Source organism: Artibeus jamaicensis, unplaced genomic scaffold (genome assembly GCF_021234435.1).
Source record: "Artibeus jamaicensis isolate MK-2021 breed Jamaican fruit bat unplaced genomic scaffold, CSHL_Jam_final contig_233, whole genome shotgun sequence".
NCBI classification, from domain to species: Eukaryota; Metazoa; Chordata; class Mammalia; order Chiroptera; family Phyllostomidae; genus Artibeus; species Artibeus jamaicensis.
This window is the reverse complement of record NW_026521486.1, coordinates 133,978-155,116: the sequence shown is the minus strand read 5'-3', so window position 1 is coordinate 155,116 and position 21,139 is coordinate 133,978. Positions and strand designations below refer to the sequence as shown.

Genomic DNA, 21,139 nt, shown 5'->3' with positions numbered 1-21,139 from the left:
CCCTGTCTATTTCTGGGGGGGCACATAATGGGCTGGGGGCCTCAACAGTGGGCACCATGACCCCTGGGCAATGGAGCCGTGAGAAGTCCCACCGACGTCATGCCGAGGTCCTGTGGGGCCACACTGGGCACCTGCACGGGAGCCTGTCTGGGGAGCCGCGAGGCTCAGGGCAGGGTGTGCGTCAGGGACAGTGCGTGGGAGAGGGCAGCGGTCAGTCTGCTGAGACCTGAAAACGGGCATTTAAACTTCCTGCACAGAGAACAAGAGGGAAGAGGTTGACTGCCTCGCACTGGGCCTTGGGTTCATGTAGATGCCGCCTCCTGGAGAAAGCACTTCCTCGCCCCTCACTACCCCTCCCCGCCCCGAGTCCCCAGGGTGCTGAGGTCAGCATGGCCATCGGTGCTGTCCTGAGGGTGGCCAGGACCCCTCCTCCAGCCCAAGACACTATGAGGCTGGATGCCAGGAGGTGAAGGTTATGAAATGAGAGTGAGCAGAGACATAAGTTCGTTATAGGACAGTTAAAAGCTCTGCGCATGTGCGCTCCCACGAAAGGCAGCCAACAGAAATGGGGTCACAGTGTCCAGGGTCAGTAAATGACCTGACCTGGCCCTTTAGCTTGTGGACAGCCCTCCAACAGGCCAGGGACTCGGTGGACACGCAGCTTGTGGGCTACACCCCGGGCACGCAGCCCCGCTCGGCAAGATCACAGAACACATGGTCCACGAGGAAGCCTTCCTGCCAGTTAGAACTGTGGAGAGGCAGGTGGCCCCCTGCACCTGGGCACAGGGCGCGGCCTGTGGGGACCTGCCACCCACCCACCGCTCCTCGTCCCGGGGGGATTCTCCCCTCCCTGCCCCCCTCTGCCCGTGCCCCTCTGAGGGAATCATGTGCCCAGCCGTCCTGACCCGTGTGGGTCTCGTGGCTCCTCCAACTTGTCTCCCCATTTTCTGTATAGTTCAGTTTTCCCTCCCTCCTGGAACTTCAGGTCGACTGTTGGACATGCTTGGGTGTCCTTTCCCTGGGCCCTTCCCGCACCTGCCTGCCTTCCCATCCAGCTGCTGCTCAGATCCCGAGCTCCAGACCCCAGCCGGGCTCCGTCCAGGACCTTCCTCCCTCGCCGTGCGTTCACCCAGCAACCCCAGCTGACCTGCAGGGCACCCCCGGCCAGTCTCCGGGCTGGTGCGTTACCGCGTCCTGTACAGGTGATGGTGCCGAGGGCCCGAACCGCCGGGCACCGACACTCACACAAGCCTTCCCTTCTGCTGTCTCCTGCGTTGTCTCCTGCGTTGTATGTTTCTCCTGGAGTCACCGCACATGCCCCTGCTGTCGCCACCCTCACTGGATGCCCCAAATTGCCCCTCCCCCGAACTCTGCCTGGATCAAACCACCTGGCCTTTCCTCCAGCCCCCTGCCTCCACCTGTGTCCACACATCCACCTTCGCTTACAACCAACCTGGGTTTTTCAACAGAAACCTGAGCAGGCCACTCTCCCTCCCAAGCCTGCAGTGGGCCCGGCTGAACCTCCGCCCAGCCTGTGCTGCCCCCTCTGCAGCCCCCTCTATCTCCCACCCCATTTCTGCCCAGAGCATCTGCGCTTCCCAGGGGTGTCTGGCCCCTGGCCAGGCCACCTCCTGTCCTGGTCCCTGGAGGAGGGCGAGGCGCCACTCCTGCCTGCTCCCCTGCAGAGGCTGCTGACTGAGTCCAGGGCCCCCGGGGGAGCCTTGCCCTGTCTGGGGTGCCTGTCGAGGCCTCGGGATCTTGGGGGATGAGCGAGCAAGGCTCCCCGACAGGATTTCGACTTCCAGAACCCCCTATCTCTAAATGAAAATCTTTGTACATATTCTTGTCTAAAAATATGGACAGCATAAAAGTAATTTAATCTGGACAAGCCAGAATAACTGAATTAAGGTATATTCACTTAATTGAAATATTGGGTAGATATGAAAAAGTGAGCTTGCTAACATTTAGTAAAAATCAGAAAAATGATAGTCTTGGCAACAGAGTCTCTAATTATGAGCCTACAGACCAAGAAACAGGATCCAACATGTTTGAGTGGCAAGAAACAGGAAACATAATGGCAGCAATGCATCGTGACCTCCACACTTCACAACACACAGCAGGTCTGATAGTACAATTAATAAGGTAGAACTGGCCTGCGCATGCCCTGGCTGTTCCCCAGATGGGAACGCGGCTTGAGTGGGTTGTCGGGGGACCTATTTCAACAACGGACCCCGTAACGTGTGTGGAAGCAAAGCGTTCAGCTGCAGGAGCAAAGCCCAGGAAGACCAGTCTGGTGGACCAGGGCAGCGGGAGGGGTGGAAGGGGATGCGGCCGCTGGCCTGGGTCCCGGCCCTGTGTGCAGCCTCTGTTCTCACCACCCCGTGAGCGCTGCTGTGGCTCCGGCTCCCCGTGCATTCCCGGGGGAGGGAGTGCGGGCAGAGGGGCGGGCGGCCGGTTCTGTGGAGCCCCAGCCAGGGCTGTCGGCGGGTGAGGCGGAGAGGGAGGAAAGCAGTCCTCAGGCTGGGCGTCCTCGGGGAAGCCAAGTTCCTCCCTGAGCCGTCAGCCAGAAGGACGGGAAGGGGACTTGGCCCACTGGGAGAAGCAGCGGCCCTCGGGGCCCCCCAGCGAGCTGCAGCGGAGCACAGAAGACCATCCCAGCTACTGGGCCTTTCCGGCTGGGTAGCAGTGCTGCTGTCCTCAGAACAGGGACAGAGAACACAGCCCATGACCAGAGATCCTGGCAGAAGACCCTCCACCCACCAAGCGGAGGCCCCAGGTGCCCACACGGGGGAGAGGAGGGGTGAGGAAGTGAATGGCGCCCCGTGAAGAGGGAATGAGAAGGCACACTGCCTTGGTGCTGGGCAGGCCGGGGCTCCCGGCTCCTTCCCCTCGCCGGGTTAGCAGGTGTGGCAGGACCGGACATGTGCAGGGGTGAGGCGTACGTGGGACAGGAGTTGATGGGCGACACGGGGACTCTCCTTGAATGTGCCCCCCACACTGCCTGGGGCAGTGTCGCAGCGGTGGCACAACACCCGTCGTGCGGCCTGGCTGACGTCCCGCGCCCTGCCCTGCAGCACCCACCCAGTCCAGCCGCGGCTCCTCTGCACCCATGAGCACCTGTCAGTGACATCATCACACTTAGAGCTTGGCAGGTCACCTCTGTCCCTCCAGTGGCAGGGGTCCGTAGTCCCCAACACAGAGCTGGTTGCCCTCCGGGGGTGGCTGCTTGTTCATTAAGAAACGAACTCTAGCATTGCCACTCTTGCTATGGAATCCGGGGCCCTGACACCCCCAGACTGCTCCCTCCATCACGGCCCTGACTGCCCGTCTACTCAGGTGACACCCCTCAACCCTCTGCCCATTTGGCCCCTTCTACTGAGACACCTGAGGAGAGAGGCTCCGCTCTCCCTCCTCCCTGGGAAGGCCCCCGGCTGTGACCACCCTGCAGAGTAGTCCCCTCTGTTACTGCGGGTCCTACACAGGCCCGGGGCAGGGAGGCGACATGGGACATGAAAAGGCAGCGTCCAAAGTGCAAAACGAGGAGGCAAGAGCTCTACTATTCCATGGAAACGTCCCCTTCTGCGCCCCCTTCTGGCCACTTGGGGAAGAGGCCAACCGGGGAAGGAGCAGGTAGGGGTGGCCAGGAGGGTGTTTTGGGTCCCTTCCTAACACACCTGGGGGGACCCACAGCACCAACATGTTTGTCTGTCTGTCCCCACTCAGCCCCCCTGGCCTGGGTAGAGGGCAGCCCTAGGCTCCCAGGACAGGGGGCTGGTTTTCAAATTAACAGCAGAGAGCAGGAAAGGGAAGACCCGGGACCTGGGACAGTGTGCGGGGCTGTGATGAGTGTGTATAAATGTGTGTATGCACATGTATGTGCATGTGTGTGCATACGAGTGGCTGTACAAGGAGGGTACGTTGCACTAATGCAGCTGAAACCATAAACGCACATTTCTGTTCCCAAAGGCATCCCAACCGAACCCAAGTGTGATGTGGGGGGGGACCCGAGTCCCACCACAGCCCTGGGTGCCGACATGGGTTTGAACGCAGGGGCCAGAGTCTCAGAACCTCAGCAGGAAGGGGGCCCTGCGTGGGTCAGTGACCTTCCCCCACCAAGGGCGACACTCTCGTAGGACCAAGTCTTCCTCCCCTGTGGTATTTATCACCGTTAACTCTTCATTTTCATTGAAGTGTAAGATACACACACGGCATAATAAAGAGCACAGGCCTTGAGTGTGTAGCTCAACTGCTTTACACACTCACCTGTACCCCCCAGTCAAGACGGGAACATCGGACACATGCTGAGGCCCTGAGGTCCTTCCCAGGCCCCGCCCACACCCCCGCCCACAAACACTGCAGGCCTCACTCCCTGGAGCCCCACCCACGTCCAATGCTTTGTGGACAGTGGGCACCCCAGGGCAGGGATGGGCCGCCTCTGGTGACCTGTGACCCAGCACCACGTGTGGCCCTGGGTGTGAGCGAACACGTGAACTAATGAGGGGCTGCTCACTGCTGGGGGAGGGGGGGGCAGACCTGCAGAGGTGCCTGCAGGTTGCACGGGAGGTTGGCACTCCTTTGGTTCTCGCTGAGTGTTCAGTCTTGGGAGCTGATGAACAGATTGTGCCCCTGAAGCACAAACTGTGCTTTGCCTGAGACCGAGGCACCTGGTGGGATGTGGGCCCCACGGGATAGGGAGCTGCAGGCATCAGGACATGTGCCTCTGCCCAACCACACGTGCAGGTGGCCCTCCTGATACCAGCCTCGGGCTGCCGGGGTCCCCAAGGGCACTACATCCCGTGGGCAGACCTTGAGGCATGGTCAGCGCATCCCCCAAACCAGACCAGCGGTGGTGGGAGCCATGTGGAGAGCAGAGACAACGGCTCTGACACTGCAGACCCCACCTGCCTGTGCGCAGGTGCCTGCCACACGTCCCAGTCACTGGTCACTCTGGGAAGGCTCTTCCCACTGTGAGTAATAGGCAGCCCACTGGCAGTGGCTTAAACAGCAGGTTTATTTCTTACACTGTGAGCTCTGGAGGCTGATGGTTAGAGACACGGGCTTGGCAGCTGCATGAAGTCTGGTCAGCCCCAGGGATGCCGGGGACCATCCGCATGGCCCCCAGAGGACTCCAGTCCCAGCAGTACTTGCACCTGACTTTGCACCGATCAGGACTCTCATCATGACTGTCTGGATCAGCCATGGCCCTGTGGCGGGCCCCTGCCTCCTGGGACCGGGCAAGGCTGCATCTTCAAGATGCAGGGCCTCTGCCCACCATGGAGAGGGCAAGGCCAGTGAATGAGGGAGGGCAAGGACCGCCCCTGAAGGGCCTTGAGCACCCAGATGGCGCCCGTCTCATCCAGCCCACACCAGGGAGTGCTTGGGAGCACACCTGGTCCACCATCAGCAGCACATGCACAGGGGCTCACGTGTGCAGATCCGGGCAGGTGGTCAGGAGGTCCCTCTGCACAGCCCTAGATGGGGCTCAGGTAGGTTGAGGGGTGTGGGGTGCGAAGAGTGGAGGCCTCAGAGGGCATGGTGGCCACTCTAGGGAGCCTGGATTTTATCCTGAGCCTGCGGTTCGGAGCGGTGATGGGACAAGCTGGACATGTTTTTCAGAGCACTTTGCTGGGTGAGTGACTTGAGCTGGGTCACGGGAAGCCAGGGGACAGGAAGTGTGTGTGGGGCAGGGGCTGGGGTCGGGCAGGGGGGGGGTATCTTAGAGGCTGCTGTGCAGCTCCCCGAGTCTGGCAGGCCCCGGGCCCCGGACCCTCCCAGAATGTGCAGCTCATCACCTGCCTCAGACAGGTTTCTGGTGAGAGCCAGAGCTGCCTGACCCGTGCCTGCGCAGCCCCCGGCTCTCTAGGGTGCGAGGCCCCTGCGGGGTCTCCTGCCCACGGGCCCTCACACCCTCCCCACCCCATGACAGGTGCAGGCAGTCACCCGGTGCAGCTCCCGTGAACCGACTCGTAGTCACCGGAGCCGTAATGCCTGGGTACAGCTCCCAGTCCCACCTGTCCCTGGCTGGGTGACCTCAGGCCCGTTGCTGGGTCACCCCATGCCTGTTTCCTCATTGTGCACAGGCAGAATAGCACCTACCTCTGGCCATCCCAAGGATCAGATGAATCGTCACACCTACAAGTGTCAGCTGGTGTTATTAGGTCACAGGCAAACCCCGTCCACACACCCCAGCCCCTGCAATGTGAGGGTGAGGCCTGGGCTGGCGCCCTCAAGGTGGGGGCTCTGGGCAGTGGCAGCAGGTCGGCCAGGGACTACAGTCTGGCTTGCAGCACATCTGCAGGGCAGGGTCCTCGCCCAGGGCCACCTGGCTGGGGCCAAAGGTCACGCCAGCATCAAACTGGGCCTTGAGCAGCTGCAGCTGCTTCACCGCCTCCAGGGCCTCGGGGGCGACCTCAGCCCCATTCCTCAGAAGGTTGTAGTTCTCACCGGGGTCCTCGGACAGGTCAAAGAGCAGTGGGGGCTCGTGGGAAGTCAGAGGGCTGGAAGCGTGGCAGGCGGGGTCTGAGGTAGTGTCACTGTGGGTGGAGCCTGGGGAGAGGGGCAGGTCTGTGCACGGGGAAGGAGGTGGGGGGGCAGGCCTCGGGGCCAGGCGGCATCAGGGTTGGGGTGGCAGTTACCCTGGGTGAAGAAGTGGGCCTTGTACTTCCCCTTCCGCACAGCAAAGACCCCTCGAACCTCATCGGGGTAGGCTGGGTAGAAGACCATAGTCTGCCGGGGGCTCTGGGGGCAAAGTTAGGGACCATGGGGTGGGGCCCCAGCACCGATCAGCCTGCAGTGGCCCCTGAATGTGCCCACCCAGGAGCCCCAGAGGCAGCAGCACTTGGATGGCAAAGGTGAGCTGCCCACAGTCCCTGCCGGGCTGGGCCATGGGGTCACTGGCCCTACCTTGCCTATGCCCAGCAGCAGGGGGCTGAGGTCCACACCATCCAAGGTGACATTGGGCAGTGGGGCCCCGGCCAGGGCTGCCAGAGTGGGCAGTAGGTCCAGGGAGCTGGCCAGCTCATGGGTCACTCCTGGGGGCAGAAGGCTGTGTGGTCACTCGGTCCACCATTAGCGCTGGGGGGTGGGACCAGGGCTCCATGAGGAGAGGGCCTGGAGACTGACCAGGAGTGATATGGCCTGGCCAGAAGGCCAAGGCAGGCTCTCGGACACCGCCCTCGAAGGTGGTTCCCTTTCCACACCGCAGGAGGCCGGAGCAGCCACCGTGGGACATCCGCATGGTCTCCGGTCTGGGACACACAGCGGCCATCAGCTTCTTAGGCCAGCCCTGGTGGCCCGCCCCCTGACTTCTAAGGCACACACACAGCGACGACCTACAGGTGTCTGTCCTCTCCCTGCACTACGAAGACCAGCTCCCACGTGCACCTGTTAGTCACTGTGGTGTGGACAGCATTTTCTGAGACCCCTCATCCCGCTCTGCCCGTGGCTGGCAGTGAGACAGGGAGGCCCCAGACCACCCTGTGAGGACTCAACCTGCGCTCCAGCGCACCCGTTGTCTGCTGTGAAGATGACCAGTGTCTGTCGAAGCAGCCCCAGGTCCTGCAGGGCCGCCATCAGGGCGCCCACAGCCGCATCCAGCTCCATTAGGGAGTCCCCGAATGGCCCTCGGCCCGAGCGCCCAGCAGAGCTCTGCCCACTGAACTGTGGGTAGTGGGTGTGCTGGGGGCAGAGACTGGAGTCAGCACTGGGCAGGGGTCAGGGCAGCCCGGGCGTGGGGCCAGGGTCACTCACGTGGGAGGCGTAGTACAGGAAGAATGGGCGGCCTTGGCGCTGGGCATCCGCCATGAGGTCACGGGCGAAAGCCACATAGCGGGCCTCCAGTCCAGGCAGCCAAGGAGGCTGTGCCTCCACAGACAGGTTGGCCAACAGTGGGACCGGGACCAGGCCCTGGTCACAGATGCCATCGCAGGGGGTGGCCGGTGGGAAGCAGGTCAGGTTCTGGCAAGGGCCCTGGGGGGCAGCTCCATTTAGGGTCTGGGCTGGGGGTGGAGGGCTGGGAGGTCAAGAGAAGGCGAGGACAGGAAGTGCAGCTCCTACCTGGTCATGGGAGTATGGGATGCCCAGGAATCGATGGAAGCCCTGATGGGGCGGTAGAAAGGCCCCCTCAGGCCCCACCCCAAGATGCCACTTGCCAGCCATTCCCGTGAGGTAGTCTCGGGAAGCCAGGACCTCAGCCAGGGTCACCTCCTCCAGGGGCAGACCCCCTTTGGAGCCAGGCTCCAAAACTCCAGGGTACAGACCCGACCGAACTGGGAGTCTGCCGGTCAAGAGGGCAGCCCTGCAGAGCAGAACAGAAACGAAGACTGAGGGGCACATAGGAGACAGGAGAGGGCTGATCCCCCACCGGGTGGTCAGGGTGGGTATTGGGGGAGGTCTCCCCTGCCCCCTTGCTTACCGGGAGGGCGTGCACAGGGACACGGGCACGTAGAAGTCCGTGAACCGTAGCCCCGCTGTGGCCAGCTGGTCCAGGTTGGGGGTGGTGGAGCTGGGGTGGCCGTAGGAGCCCAGGTCCCCGTAGCCCAGGTCATCCGCAAAGATCAGCACGATGTTCGGTGGGCAGGTGGCAGCCAGACCTGCAGCCAAGGCCAGCCCGAGGGCCCACAGCACCACCATGGCACACGGCACAGATAGGCTTGTCACGGGAGACCCTTCGGAAAGGAAGGGAAATTGGCTCCAGCAAGCTCTGACCCGGAGCCCCCAGACCCAAATAATCCCAAGTCAGACAGTACCCCTTCTAAAGTCCCGAAGGACTCGGTAACCAGAGACCCCCCCACACCCCCAACAGTAGCCTGGGATATGACTCTCTGTAGACCCTCCTGGACTGGGACACCTGCAGATTTCCTCTTCACCTAGGGGTCCCGGCCCAGGCTCGAGGTCCCTCTTCACCTAGGGGTCCCGGCCCAGGCTCGAGGTCAGGAGCCGAAGTCACATGACACTGACCCACGGGGTCTGGCGCGGCAGGAGAGAGCAGGACAGAGCCAAGGGGAGGGTCCGGACAGCGGGCAGTGGGAAGCGGGCAGCGGGCAGGGAAGCCCTCCGCGGAACTTCCGCCTCGCCCCCTCTCTCCCCGCCCCCCCCCCCCGCGGCCCGCCCCGCGCTCCCGTGACGCGCCACGCGCCGGGGCGGAGCAGAGGCGGGGCTCAGGGTCGGGAGCCTGCGGGGCGGGGCGCAGGGCGGGGCGCAGGATCCAAGTCCTGCAGGGTCTGCTCTGGGGTGCGGGTTGGAGCCCGGGGTCTCGGCTCGAGGGCAGCGCGGCAGGCGCAGGGCACAGCGGGGTGGGTGCGCGCGGGTCCCCTGTGCTTCTGAGACCGTTGGCAACGGGGACGCGGGCCTGAGCAGCGGCGCGAGCTGGGCTGGCTCCCGGCATTCGCGGCCGTTGCTGGGGGGGGGGGGTGGTTGCCCGGGCCTCATTGACCTGCGGGGCTGGGGAATGTCCTTAGAGAACCTGAGCCCGGGGTGTGTCCTGGGCGCCTGGTGAAGCAGCAAACCTCTCCTGGCTCTTCCTTCAACACCGCTTGTGCTGGTCTTGAACACAAGACAGCGAGTTCTTTCAAACCCACCCTCTCCGTGCATGTTTCTGCGTGGTGTGTGGTGTGTGTCAGTGTGTGTTGTGTGTCATGTGCGTGGTGTGGCATGCGATGTGTGGTGTGTGTGGCATGCGATGAGTGTCACTGTGTCGTGTGTGGTGTGTGACTGTGTCAGTGTGTGACATGTGAGTGTGCTGTGTGTGGCATGTCCTTTGTGTGTGGGATGTACCAGTGTGTGGTATGTGTGATGTGTGTGGTGTGTGTGTGTCCATGTATGTGCTGGGCACCTGGGGTCTGCCGTGTGTCCGGGTAGACCAGTGGGAAGGAGCCATCAGAAGAGAGGATGCCAGGCCTGGTCCTGGCTCCGTCACTGGACAGGCCACCTTGGACAGATGACTTCATCTTTTGGCCCCCACTCTGTTTAGCTGTCTCAAAGTTAGAGAGGGCCCCAGAGGATTGTTAGGTGGGTATGTACTCAGTGCAGTGCCCCCTGCATCTGCCCTGAGGGCCCTGCCCCCTGGAGAACTCTCCCCAGGGCAATGCTCTGGTCTCAGGCGCCTCCACAAGTTCAGAGCACCTCTGGGCCCTCTGAGCACAGGATGAGCAGGGCCTGGGCTGCTGTGGCTTCTGACCCTGGAGCTGCTGGGAGAGCAGATGGGGCCCTGGGACTGGGGTCAGGGCCAGGACACAGCTTTCACCGAAGCCCAGACCTGTCTGGGGAGCTGGCATTTTCCTGGCGCAACGCGGACTTACAACCAGGGATACTGTGGGAGCAAAATTTGAGGGGCACGCACTCCCAGAGAGGGGGCTGAAGACCACCTCGTGGAGGAAGGAGGGGGCCAGTCTCCTGGAGCCAACCCCTCGCTGTCCCTTCCAGTGTGGGCTTTAGGCTTGTGCGTGGGAGCAGAATGGGGTGGGTGGCCAGGACAGAAAGTTTCTCCCTGGCCCAGAAATCTTTGAACCTGTAATTGGAGCGATCACAGCTGGTGGGCGCTGTGAATTACAGTTTAAAAGGAGCCAACCAAAGGCACTTTCTGCTGCAAGCTGGGAACTACCCCAGACAGCCAGGACCTGCCCTGATTCTCAGAAAGTGCCTGCCCGTGGTTGTAATGTTACACAAATGGCTGGCACTGTCCCCCACGGTTCCTGGAGGCTGCTCAGGTGTGCGAACACGGGACTCAAGGCAGCCCAGCCCCAACCTCCGGGTGGGGGAGGAGGTGTGTGTGCCATCAGCTGTGTTTGTTCAAAGCCAAGGCTCCGCAGGCGTCTCAGCCTTTTGAGATGTGAGCTCTTTTTTTGGCATTGCTGCAGAGGGTCAGCTCGGGGCACAGCTCCGAGGTGTGGGGGGGAGTCGGCCCACTGGGGTGCAGGGAGTGGCTCCGGACCCCTGGGCCATTGCTAATTTGGAACTAGTGCCCACAGTTAGCAGAGGCACCCTGCAAGGAGTGGTGGAGACTTGTCTTTCTGCCCCAGGACCAGAGCTGATCGAGGCCTCGGTCTCCTGGGCCTGCATGGTGGGGGCGGGGGTGGGAATCGGAGTGGGGGAGCTGCTTCAGCAGAAACAGGGCCACCTGAAGGGTTCCTGAAGTGTTTCCTGGGCCCGCTGATGCAGGGACCTGGGACACAGGAGGCCCCTGCCCCCCTCCCTCTGCCCGCCTGGCCTCCTTGCCCTCAGCAAGCACCCACCCCACTTCCTCACCCGGCCGACCTGAGGCCCTGTCACTGGTCCCAATTCCAGAGGACTGCCTCAACCAAGTGTAGGTGGCAGGTGACAAAGATTCCTTGTTTGACCCACCTTCAGTCAGGCCTGTCCGTGCCCTTCTTGGTTAAATCCAGTTTTAACAAGAGCCCTGCTGAGTCCGCTTAGCCACAACTCCTCCGCCCCAGTAGTTGACCAGCTTCTCTACCCCCACTCACCGTGCCCAGGGGTGTGCGGTCACCGGCCTGCCTTCAGCAAGAGCCCGGGACTCCCCTCACCCCTGACATTCCTCATAGTGACTTTCCAGCCACTAGACCCCACCTGCTCCACGGCTCTTGTAGGGGACGGAGAGTCTTCCTTGACCTCACAGGGTCCCTGGCTGGGCCTGAAAATCAAACTGAGAATCATCAGGAAAAAAAGCATACAGATTTATTTAATTTTATGAGTTTTACGGGACATGGAAGAATTGAAGACCGGAAGAAACAGTTCAACCCGAGTATTTCATGCTGGTTTGACGGGGAGTAGACAGACAGCCAAGGGGTGTGAGGCCGGTGCAGTGAACCCAGGGACACCTCACCAGGCCGTCTGCTCAGGTTCTTCCCTGCCTTTGGCACGAGGTGGCTCCTTTCCTTTGGGGGCACTTTTCCCATGAGGATTTGATGGCCTGTTTTCGGGGGAAGGGAAGGGGGATTCATGACCTGATTCTCAAACTCATTAAAACACTCAACATGCCCAGCTGCTATACTCTGGGGTAACGTGTCCTGAACCCCAATACTGTATATTCCTGCCTGCCCCTGCTGTGACTGATTGAGCCCCTGCCACCCACCAGAGGCTAGAATGTTACCGCAGTGGTCCCTGCACCCACATGATGGTCCTGAATACTGCCCCCCTTACCACGCCCTCTGGTTGGGGGGGTGGGCACACAGAGAGGCTCTGCCCGGGAGCGCGGTGGCTGGTGGGAGGTGGCTCCGTGTGGTACTGGCCCTCAGCCCCCCACCCTGGCACTGCCCATCGGTTGTACTTCCCAGCCTCAGGGTGCTGGCCTTGCTGTGCCCTGTCTGGAATTCTTGACCCCTACTGGCATGGCGAGCTCTTTCCCTTCCTTCCGGTCCACTGGGATGTCATTTCTCAGTGGGAATGTCCCTGGCCCCTGGTTCCCTGTCCCACCCCTCCAGCTGGGTGTGAGCTCCTGCTCTGGGGCTCCTGTGAACAGAGGATAATATTATTATATCTCACACACTCAGCCTGTCGGTGGCTGGCGTCAACTAATGAACGTGGGCAGGACTTAGACTCCACCGGCATGTGGCGAGTCTATTTTTATTACTGTGGTCGTCATGTGGGTGCTGGGTGGCGCTGGGCAGGGCCGTGGAAACATCCAGAGAAGGGAGGGTCTCCCGAAGGGGGCTGACACCTGCCTGGGGAGGAGAGGGGAAATGAGGCTCTTTTGTGGGGTCAGAAGGAACGCATTCTGGGGACCCACACATGGGCGGCTGTGGGAAGATTCACCGTGGTGAAATGGATGGCCGTGCCCAGGCTCCCGACGTCCCATCTCCGTCAGCCCAGCGTCCGCCCAGCGGAGAAAGAAGTCCCTCCCCGCTTGTCTTCATCAAGCCCAGGACGAAGGCCAGCGTCCAAAAGCTCGGTGCCCTGCGAAGCTGAGTGCGGTTTAGTCCCAGTCCGTCCGCATCTGGTTCGCTAGTCTGTCCGCTCCTGCACTCCGGTCGGTGCTGCGTTGCTGGGCCGGGGCGCCGCTCTGGGGAGGGAACACAGGGAGGACACCGCGGGAATGAGCGGGGCGAGCGCGTGTTCCTGGGGTACGAGTCTTGGACTTGGGAAGGACCAGGCGCTCTTTCAAGCTAACCAATCAGAGTCCCAACCTTTTGCAGACTTCTGCTGGTCCCTCCCCCTAAGCAATCCATTTGCTAGATCTTCGGACCTCTGTGTGCCTTATCCAATCCGGTCCTTATCCGGCTAGGCGGACAGTCCTCTATGGTTGCCACCTGGGCTCCGACTGCCTGGGCCTCCTAGTAGAAAAACCTTCCCCTTTGCTAGGTCGGCTGGGCATTGGCCTGGCGGGAGAATTTCCCCTTTATTGTTCTACTCCTCCCCCAGGTAGTCTGCAGGGAGCAGACTGATGGTGCCCTGGGGCGTGTGTGAAGCTGTAGCTTCCTAGTGAAGCGGGCCTAATATTGGATTCAGCTGCCCAGCTTATTAGGCTTCTTAATATCTGATTCCCTCTGCTCCCCTCCTTCATTGACAACTAGCTCCCTGTGCCAACAGTCACACGTCCAGTTACACTCGGGGTCACGTCCCATGACCACGGTGCCTGCAGGGGAAGGGCCCTGAGAGGCTGCATCAGAGAAGCACTCAGGGCAGAGAGGAGAAGCGGTCTCAGGCTAGACACACCAACTCTCCGCATGACGGGTGGGCTGGTGGCTGTTGCCCAGAACAAACTGCGCGGTCACTAAAGTTCACCAGGTCATCGCATGAGGATTTCAGCAGGGGTGCCAACCTCCCCAAGAAAGTTCTGCCCCGACCCAGTGTGGGACAATTTTCGAGGAGTGTGATGGAGCCAAGAGAGTCTTCTGCGGCAGAAAAAGCCCACATCTGGTCCCAAGTGGCTGCAAACAGCAGCCTGGAGACTCACAGTCTGGCAGCCAGCTTGCCCCTGCACTCTGGCTGTGGTGGCCACAGGCAGCTGCGGTGGCAGGAGGTCCAAGGCCCTGCGGAAGGCACGCCGCCCGCAGCACAGCCTTCCGGGCAGGGCAGGGAAGTGTCAAGTAAACACAGGAAGAGAAGACTCAGACTCCAGGACAAACTGCACCCTTTTGCGAAGTCCCAAGGAATGGGGGTTGGGGGGAGATGCTGCTGCGCCAGGTTGTGGACCTGAAGGGCCGGTTGGGGCCCACGGTTTGCCCTCTCGTTAAAACCGGGGCTCCCGGCAGCTCAGGTGAAGGGGGCTGAGAGATGATGCTAACGCTCCTTGATCTAATGGAGAAAAAGGCAGCCAAAGACTGAGAAAGACCGGAATGTACTGTGCTTGACCTGCTTGGTGGTGGCCTACCTGTCCCCTGGCAGGGCCTGAGAACGTGCCCTCACAGGACATTGGGGGCAGCAACACCTTTGAAGGGCTCTGGGGAGGCTGGCCTCTGGGGGCGGAAATGAAATGGGGTGAAGAGATACTGGGGTGGCAGAGAGCATGTGGCCAGGTGAGTGTGGGGACCGTCACAGTGAAGAAGAAAGACTTGGCTTCAGAAACCTGTGGCTCACTGGCCACAGAGTCACCCTTAGGACTCCACAAACAGGACACTGTCTGCGAAGGAGGGGCCAGTGCTGGAAAGACCCCTGCATCTCAGGAACAGGACCTCAGCTGGACTCACAGCAGTCACGGCTCCTCTTCCAATTCCTGGACGTGAGTCATCACGGGCCAGAGCCCTCGGCCAGAGGGGAAGTCCTGGCGGAAATGCTCAAGAACGTGTGGTCTTCCCCTGGCCCCCCCTGCAGGGAGGTGCGGACTCTGGCTGGGACGGCGGAGCACCAGGGTGGGGCACGGGGACGACCGACTCCCCGGGACCGCTGGGCTCTGGCTCTGAGCTGCTGCGGTGTCTCAGACTCTCCGATGCCCCCACCCGCCCGTAGCCTGCTGATGGGTGGGGGCAGATGAGACACGCATTTTGGACCTCAGCCCATCTCACAGTGGACACAGCGGGATTGTGGGTCTGTCTTGTGTTAATCTCCCCGGTTCCCGAGGCACAGGGCTGGGACAGGTGTACTGAGCAGTAGGCCGGTGCTGCACACCTGCTGATCCCAGCAAGAGCTCAGGTGGGAGGCCCAGAGGAGGCTCCCAGGGCTCCCTCTGTGTCAGCTGAGGAAGCACCAGCTACTCTGACAGACAGCCCCCAACTGCCAGTGACGTCATGCAACTGACGTTTACTCCACGCCCACAGAACGCCCAGTTTCCAGCGCGGGCGGAGAAGGGGGCCCTCCGCCCCACCCAGTCAGTCACTCGGGGGTCAGGCCCAAGGCAGCACTGCCGTTTCTGATGCGTGGACTTAAGGTCGCCCCAGAGGGTGGAGAGAACACACGAGCAACAGGTATTTGTGGATTCCACGCAATGCCCATAAAATTTCCAACGGGTTGTTTCTGCAGAGATTGACAACCTGATTCTAAAATTTACATAGAAATGAAAATGATCTAGAATAGACAACAGAAGTTTAAAAAGGACAGAGTTGTAGGACTTGTACTCTCTGATTTCAAGACTTAGTATAAAGTGACAGAAATGAAGACGGTGTGTTCCCGGAAAATTTTATGAGTACGTATACAAGGAAAAGAATAGAAATTTCAGGAACAGACCCACATATATGCAGTCACTTGATTTTCAACAAAGGTGCAAAGTGGGACAGGAATGTCTTTTCTTTTTTTATTTTAAAATATTTTGTTTATTCATTTTTAGAGAGGGGGAAAGAGAAGGAGAAAGCGAGGGAGAGAAACATCAATGTGCGGTTGCCTCTCCTGCGCCCCCTACTGGGGACCTGGCCTGCAGCCCAGGCATGCGCCCTGACTGGGAATCGAACTGGCGACCCCTTGTTTCACAGCCCACACTCAATCCACTGAGCTACACCAGCCAGGGTAGGAATGTCTTTTCAAAAGTGGTTCCGGGGGTACCTAGAATAATGAAATGCTCAGAGACAGAAAGGAGGACAGTGGGCTGCAGGGGCCGGGGAGGGGGGACTGGCCAGTCACTCTCTGAAGGACACAGAGTCCATTTGGGGAGATGGGCACCTCCCAGAGATGGACAGTGGGAACGGTCACACAGCAGTGCAAATGTGCTTCATGCCATGGAGCTACACACTTAAACGTGGCCAAGAGGGTGAATTTATTTTTACTGACTTGAGAGAGAGAAAAAGAAACGTCGATTTTTGTTCCACTGACTGATGCACTCATCGGTCAATCCTCGTTCGTGCCCTGGCCGGGGACCAGACCTGCCTCGGTGTATTCGGACGCTGCTCTGACCAACTGGGCTACCCGGCCAGGGCTAAAATGGTACATTTTATGTTACATATATTTTACCACAATAAAAATATTTTATTTATTTATTTATTTATTTATTTATGAGAGAGGGGAAGGGAAGGAGAAAGAGTGGGAGAGAAATATCAATGTATGGTTGCCTCTCATGGGTCCCCTGCTGGGAACTGGCCTGCAGCCCAGGCATGTGCCCTGACTGGGAATCGAACTGCGATACTCTGGTTCGCAGGCCCGTGCTCAATCCACTGAGCTATGCCAGCCAGGGAACACAATAAAAGTATTTTAAAATATTTTTTAAATGGCCTGAAACAATTAGATGTCCATAAAGGGAAAATACAAATATCAACCTTTTCTTGATAGCAGAAACAAAAATTAACTTTAAGTTAAATCACAGACCTAAATGTAAAAATTAAAACTACAAGTTTTTGATGAAAACACAGAAGAAAAATTTTGTGATACGGCAGTAGGCAAATTTTTTAAAACTAGGCCACAAAAAATATGAATAATAAAAGACCAACAAGATACATGGTTTCTGTAATAATGAAAAACTCCTGTTTTTTAAAGAGACTACTGCGAAGTGAAAGACAAGCCACAAAATTAGAGGACTTTTGCAATACACACATCTTACAAAAAGAACCCCCTTGTATCCAGTTTACATAGAGAGCTCCTAAACTTCAAACAAGTCAAACCACCCAGTTTTTAAACTGGGCAGTAGGCAGTAGACGGGAGCAGACACAAAAGAGGACACGTGGACGGCCAGTACGCACGTGAAAGGAGGCTCAATATCACCAGTCATCTGGGAAATGCATATTTAAACACACGAGGAGCTACCACTAGTGACTCATGAAAATGGCTGAAATTAAAAAGACAGGCACCACCAAGTACTGGCAAGGATACGGAGAAAGTGAAACGAGTGGAATGTAAAATGATAACACCATTTGGAAAACTGCCTGCATATTTCTTAGAAAATCCACGTCCATGTACCGTTAAGACACAGCTGTCCTCTTCCTATGTATTCACCCAGCACAAGTCCACACAAAAACTTGTCACCAATGTTCATCACTTTCCCAACAGGGACACAACCCACATGTACATATTGACTGAGGAATCGATAAGCAAAATGTGGTAATTTCATAAAACGGAACACTCCTCAGGACAAGGAGAGTGAACTGAGTGGGAGTGGAGGGTGGGGATGGCGTGGAAGGGCACCCCGGCAGGCGGGAGGCCAGGGATCCTCAGGCCTTGAGACAGTCCAGGAGGAGGAGCTAGGAATCGCCTTTCTGAAAAAGCCCTGCCTGCAGTTGCCCCCTCCTCTGACCCAGGGGTCTCTCTGGCCCCACCCCCTGCACTATATTTAGGGAGCAGCTCTGTGTCCTGCGGCTGGAGCCCACCCCAGGCCAGCAGGCCCCATGCCGAACCCGGCCGCCTCCCCAGCAGCCTCCTGGTGCTTGGGCCGTGCGGCCACTCTTCAGCTTCTGCTCTCGTCCGCGTTTCCTGATCCCATGTGCCCCATGGATCCAGAGATCCCTTAAATTGCCAGCCCATCCATAACCCATGCTCTTGTCTTTCAACACGGGGATGAATTTATTATTTTAAAATCTATATTGTTCTTTACTATCCTACCACACTGCACACTTAAAAATGGTCAACATGGTAAATCTGGTTATGTATTCTTTACCATAATAATAAAAAAAACAACCCTGCCCTGGCTGGTGTGTTTCAGTGGATTGAGTACAGGCCTATGAACCAAATGGTCACTGGTTCAGTTCCCAGTCGGGGCACATGCCTGGGTTGCAGGCCAGTTCCCCAGTCGGGGGCGTGCAAGAAGCAACCACACATTGATGTTTCTCTCCATCTCTCCTTCCCTTCCCCTCTAAAGATAAATAAATAAAATCTTTAAAAAAAACCAAAACAATCTACAATGTCTATACTTTCAGGAAGAAGCAACCCTGAAGGAGGGAGTGGTATGCCAGACGGAGCAGTGACGGGCTCGCTCCGCGTGGCAGGCTCTCACTGGTAGATGCTGCCAGTGAGGGCGGGCGGGCCAGGCCCGGTGGTGTGAGGAATGACAGCAGTTAGAGTTTTCTGAATTCTCAGTGTGTGGAAGGAAGGCAGAGATGTTAACTAACTTTGTTGCTTATGCAGATAAAAACTTCCTAGTCCATATGTAAACATTATAGACAGAGAATGCATAGCTTCCAAACCAATAGGAGTGGAGGAAAAGTGGGATAAAGAACTTGACCAGTCAGATGGAGGGTAGAAATAAAAGGGTAAAAGTCACCTAAAACATATGAATCATAACTAACCCACCGTTAAAGGCTGAAAATGGTTAAAGACAATCGAGCTACACAGGCCCTGCACCAGGAGCGCACCTAAGCCACGACCCACGAAGGATCAAAGGAAAAGGACGGGAAAGACACATGGGGCTGATACTCACAAAAAATGCTGTGGGTACGTGATTTATTTAAAAAAATGCAATTAAGGCCAAAGGCATTATTAGGGACCAAGAGGACTAGCATTTAATGATAAAAGGAACAATTTATCGGGAAGCTATTATAATCCTAAACCTCTCAGCATTTAAAAACAAATAAAACCCCGACTGGGAACATTTCATGGACAGGCTGCTCAAGCCACTACCACAGCAGCAGGACCTTAACCCACCTCTCCCGTTGACTTAGAAGGTCAAGTAGATGGGGAAGGACACCGGGCACAGAATAATGCAACGAGCACACTTGAGTGTGTGTGTGTGTGTGTGTGTGTGTGTGTGTGTGTGTGTCTCCCACAATTCCTACTGAACAGATGGGACAGCTTCCCCAAACTAGACCATGTCCATGGCTAGGAAAACGTCTTCCCCAAACCCCCAAAGACCAGTATTACTGAGACCACCTCCTCTGTCCATGATGTAATAAAACAAGAGATGAGTGTGCAAGGCCTAGTCCTCCTTTGAAAAAATAACCTAGTACGCATTTGAAAATGTAAATAAGCATACTTTTCTGCAGTTCCCAGGCCAAAAAATGTGACTGATATTAGGAAATCAGAACAAGAAATTAAAAATACTATGTATCAGCCCTGGCTGGTGTAGCTCAGTGGACTGAACAGGGGCCTGTGAAGCAAAGGGTTGCCGGTTCGATTCCCAGTCAGGGCACATGCCTGGGCTGCAGGCCAGGTCCCCAGTAGGGGACACACAAGAGGCAGCCACACACTGATGTTTCTCTCCCACTCTTTCTCCTTCCCCTCTCTCTAAAAATAAATTAATTAATTAAATATTTAAAAAATACTACTTATCAAAACTTAAGGGACAGAACTAAAGCAGCACCTGGAAATTTACGGCCTTAAACGCTCGTCCGAGAAGGCAGAGACTAACGGCGGAGTTGAGTGTCATGGGAACTGAGGACATGGGAAAAGGGGTCACAGCAAAATAAAAGGAAAAGCGGAGAAAAAGAAACAGTCACAATAAAACAAATGGAAAATAGAGGAGGTTAACAAGATGAAAAGCTGATTCTGTAGATTTACATTCCTAGAAAAATAAAATTTAACAGCTCAGACTCGGGATGAAAGAGAACCTAAATATACTGATGGATATTAATATCTACGAGCAATGAAAGATCTACCCACAGGAGAGACACCCGATCCAGACAGTTTCATAGCCAAGTGCACCTTCCAGGATTCCTGCCTCCCACCAGACGCTCTGGAGTTGAGGGGACGGCCGACCCGAAGGAAGGGCATGTGAGCAGCCTAGAAACCAGGGCAGGAGCTTTGATTTCTCTACTCAGCAGGGGTTTGCTGAGTGTGTCCCCCTGTGTGCCGGGCACGATCTCAGGGCCTGGGCACATGCTGACCGCACAGGCCAGGCCCCCGCCGCGCAGAGAGCCTACACTGTGGTGGTCAGGACACGGCAGGTGCTGTGGGCAAGACAGCACGTTGGAGCGAGTGGTGGCGGGGGTGGGGCAGGGGCACTTCAGGGAGAGTGTGGACTGGGGGGAAAGGAAGGGCAGGCAGGAGGCTTAATAATTACACAAGTCCTTGCCCCCGTGAGTTGTCATGGAAACCAAGGGGGTGAGGGTTCAAGGGGGCATCAGGTGAGACAGGAGAGAAAGCCTGTGGGGTCAGTCCAGGGGCACTGTGGGGCCAAGCCATGATGGCGGAGGCCTGAGGAAGGGTAGCGTTGGGATTCACTCGAGGAAGTGGCACCCAAGGGGGTAAGAGGGAGGCATCTGGGTCATGGAGGGCGGGGAGTGGGTGCTGAGGCAGGAGGCCGGTGCCGTGGGTGCTGGGAAGGGCTGGGTTCGCCCAGGTGCTGTTCTGGGTATTCAGCCCACACCAGCTCCTCCAGGCCCTGAGAAGCCCGTTTGTGGTGGGAGAACGTGGGAAGGAAGTAGGGATGGTGAGAAAGAAGGATCTTTCTGGAATTCTGGTCCTGACGAAAGAAAGGAGGCGATGATCAGGTGGGTCCTCACCTTCAAGGACAGACTATGGAGCCAAGGGGGAGGGACTGGGCCAGGAAGGTGGGCGGGGGTGGCAAAGGTGGGCTTGCTGAGGCAGGTGGCCAGGTGGTGTAGGGGAGGTGGCAGGAGCCTGAGGGGCCTTCCTGTCCCAACAAAACGAAGAGCAGACACGCCCTGTCCTGTGGCTTCCTGCTCTGTAAACCCGCCACATGGCAGGGGCAATGCAAGGACGAGGCCGAGAGGTGGGCACAGCACTTCTGGGTGTGTTATTTTTGCTGCTGCCAGGGTGGTGGAGGCACCGAGGGAGTGCAGGCCGGGATTTCACGCATTCGGTGCCGTCCTGGACACTTTGTGGTGCCGGTGCTGAGGGAGGGCCCTGCTATCTCTGGGCCATGCTGGGCCTCTGACCCCAGAGGCCAGGAGTC

General features: G+C 58.0%; 1 protein-coding gene across 3 annotated transcripts; it reads right to left on the bottom strand.

The window, feature by feature from the left end:
* Window positions 1-6,133: 6,133 nt before the first annotated feature.
* Window positions 6,134-9,072, bottom strand: ARSA (arylsulfatase A). 3 transcript variants are annotated; one of them, XM_037160709.2, is made up of 9 exons: window positions 8,905-9,072; window positions 8,414-8,666; window positions 8,056-8,296; window positions 7,750-7,968; window positions 7,508-7,677; window positions 7,123-7,247; window positions 6,904-7,031; window positions 6,636-6,738; window positions 6,134-6,546 (listed from the first exon to the last, which is right to left on the bottom strand). In XM_037160709.2, exons 2-9 carry the CDS (start codon window positions 8,629-8,631, stop codon window positions 6,227-6,229), a joined length of 1,524 nt encoding a protein of 507 aa, XP_037016604.2. In that variant the 5' UTR covers window positions 8,632-8,666; window positions 8,905-9,072; the 3' UTR covers window positions 6,134-6,226. The 3 variants fall into 3 exon arrangements, with proteins under 3 accessions (XP_037016604.2, XP_053518260.1, XP_053518261.1); XM_053662285.1 differs by having other exon boundaries at window positions 8,959-9,042; XM_053662286.1 differs by having other exon boundaries at window positions 8,868-8,955.
* Between the last annotated feature and the right edge of the window lie 12,067 nt (window positions 9,073-21,139).

What these genes read in the sequence shown, in the direction of transcription:
- ARSA (XM_037160709.2), bottom strand. Translation starts at nt 8,631, where the DNA reads ATGGTGGTGCTGTGGGCCCTCGGGCTGGCCTTGGCTGCAGGTCTGGCT. An exon ending in GCCAGGCCATATCACTCCTG is followed by an intron (nt 7,032 to 7,122) that starts GTCAGTCTCCAG and finishes TTCTGCCCCCAG; the next exon opens with GAGTGACCCATGAGCTGGCC. An exon ending in TGCTGCTGGGCATAGGCAAG is followed by an intron (nt 6,739 to 6,903) that starts GTAGGGCCAGTG and finishes CTTTGCCCCCAG; the next exon opens with AGCCCCCGGCAGACTATGGT.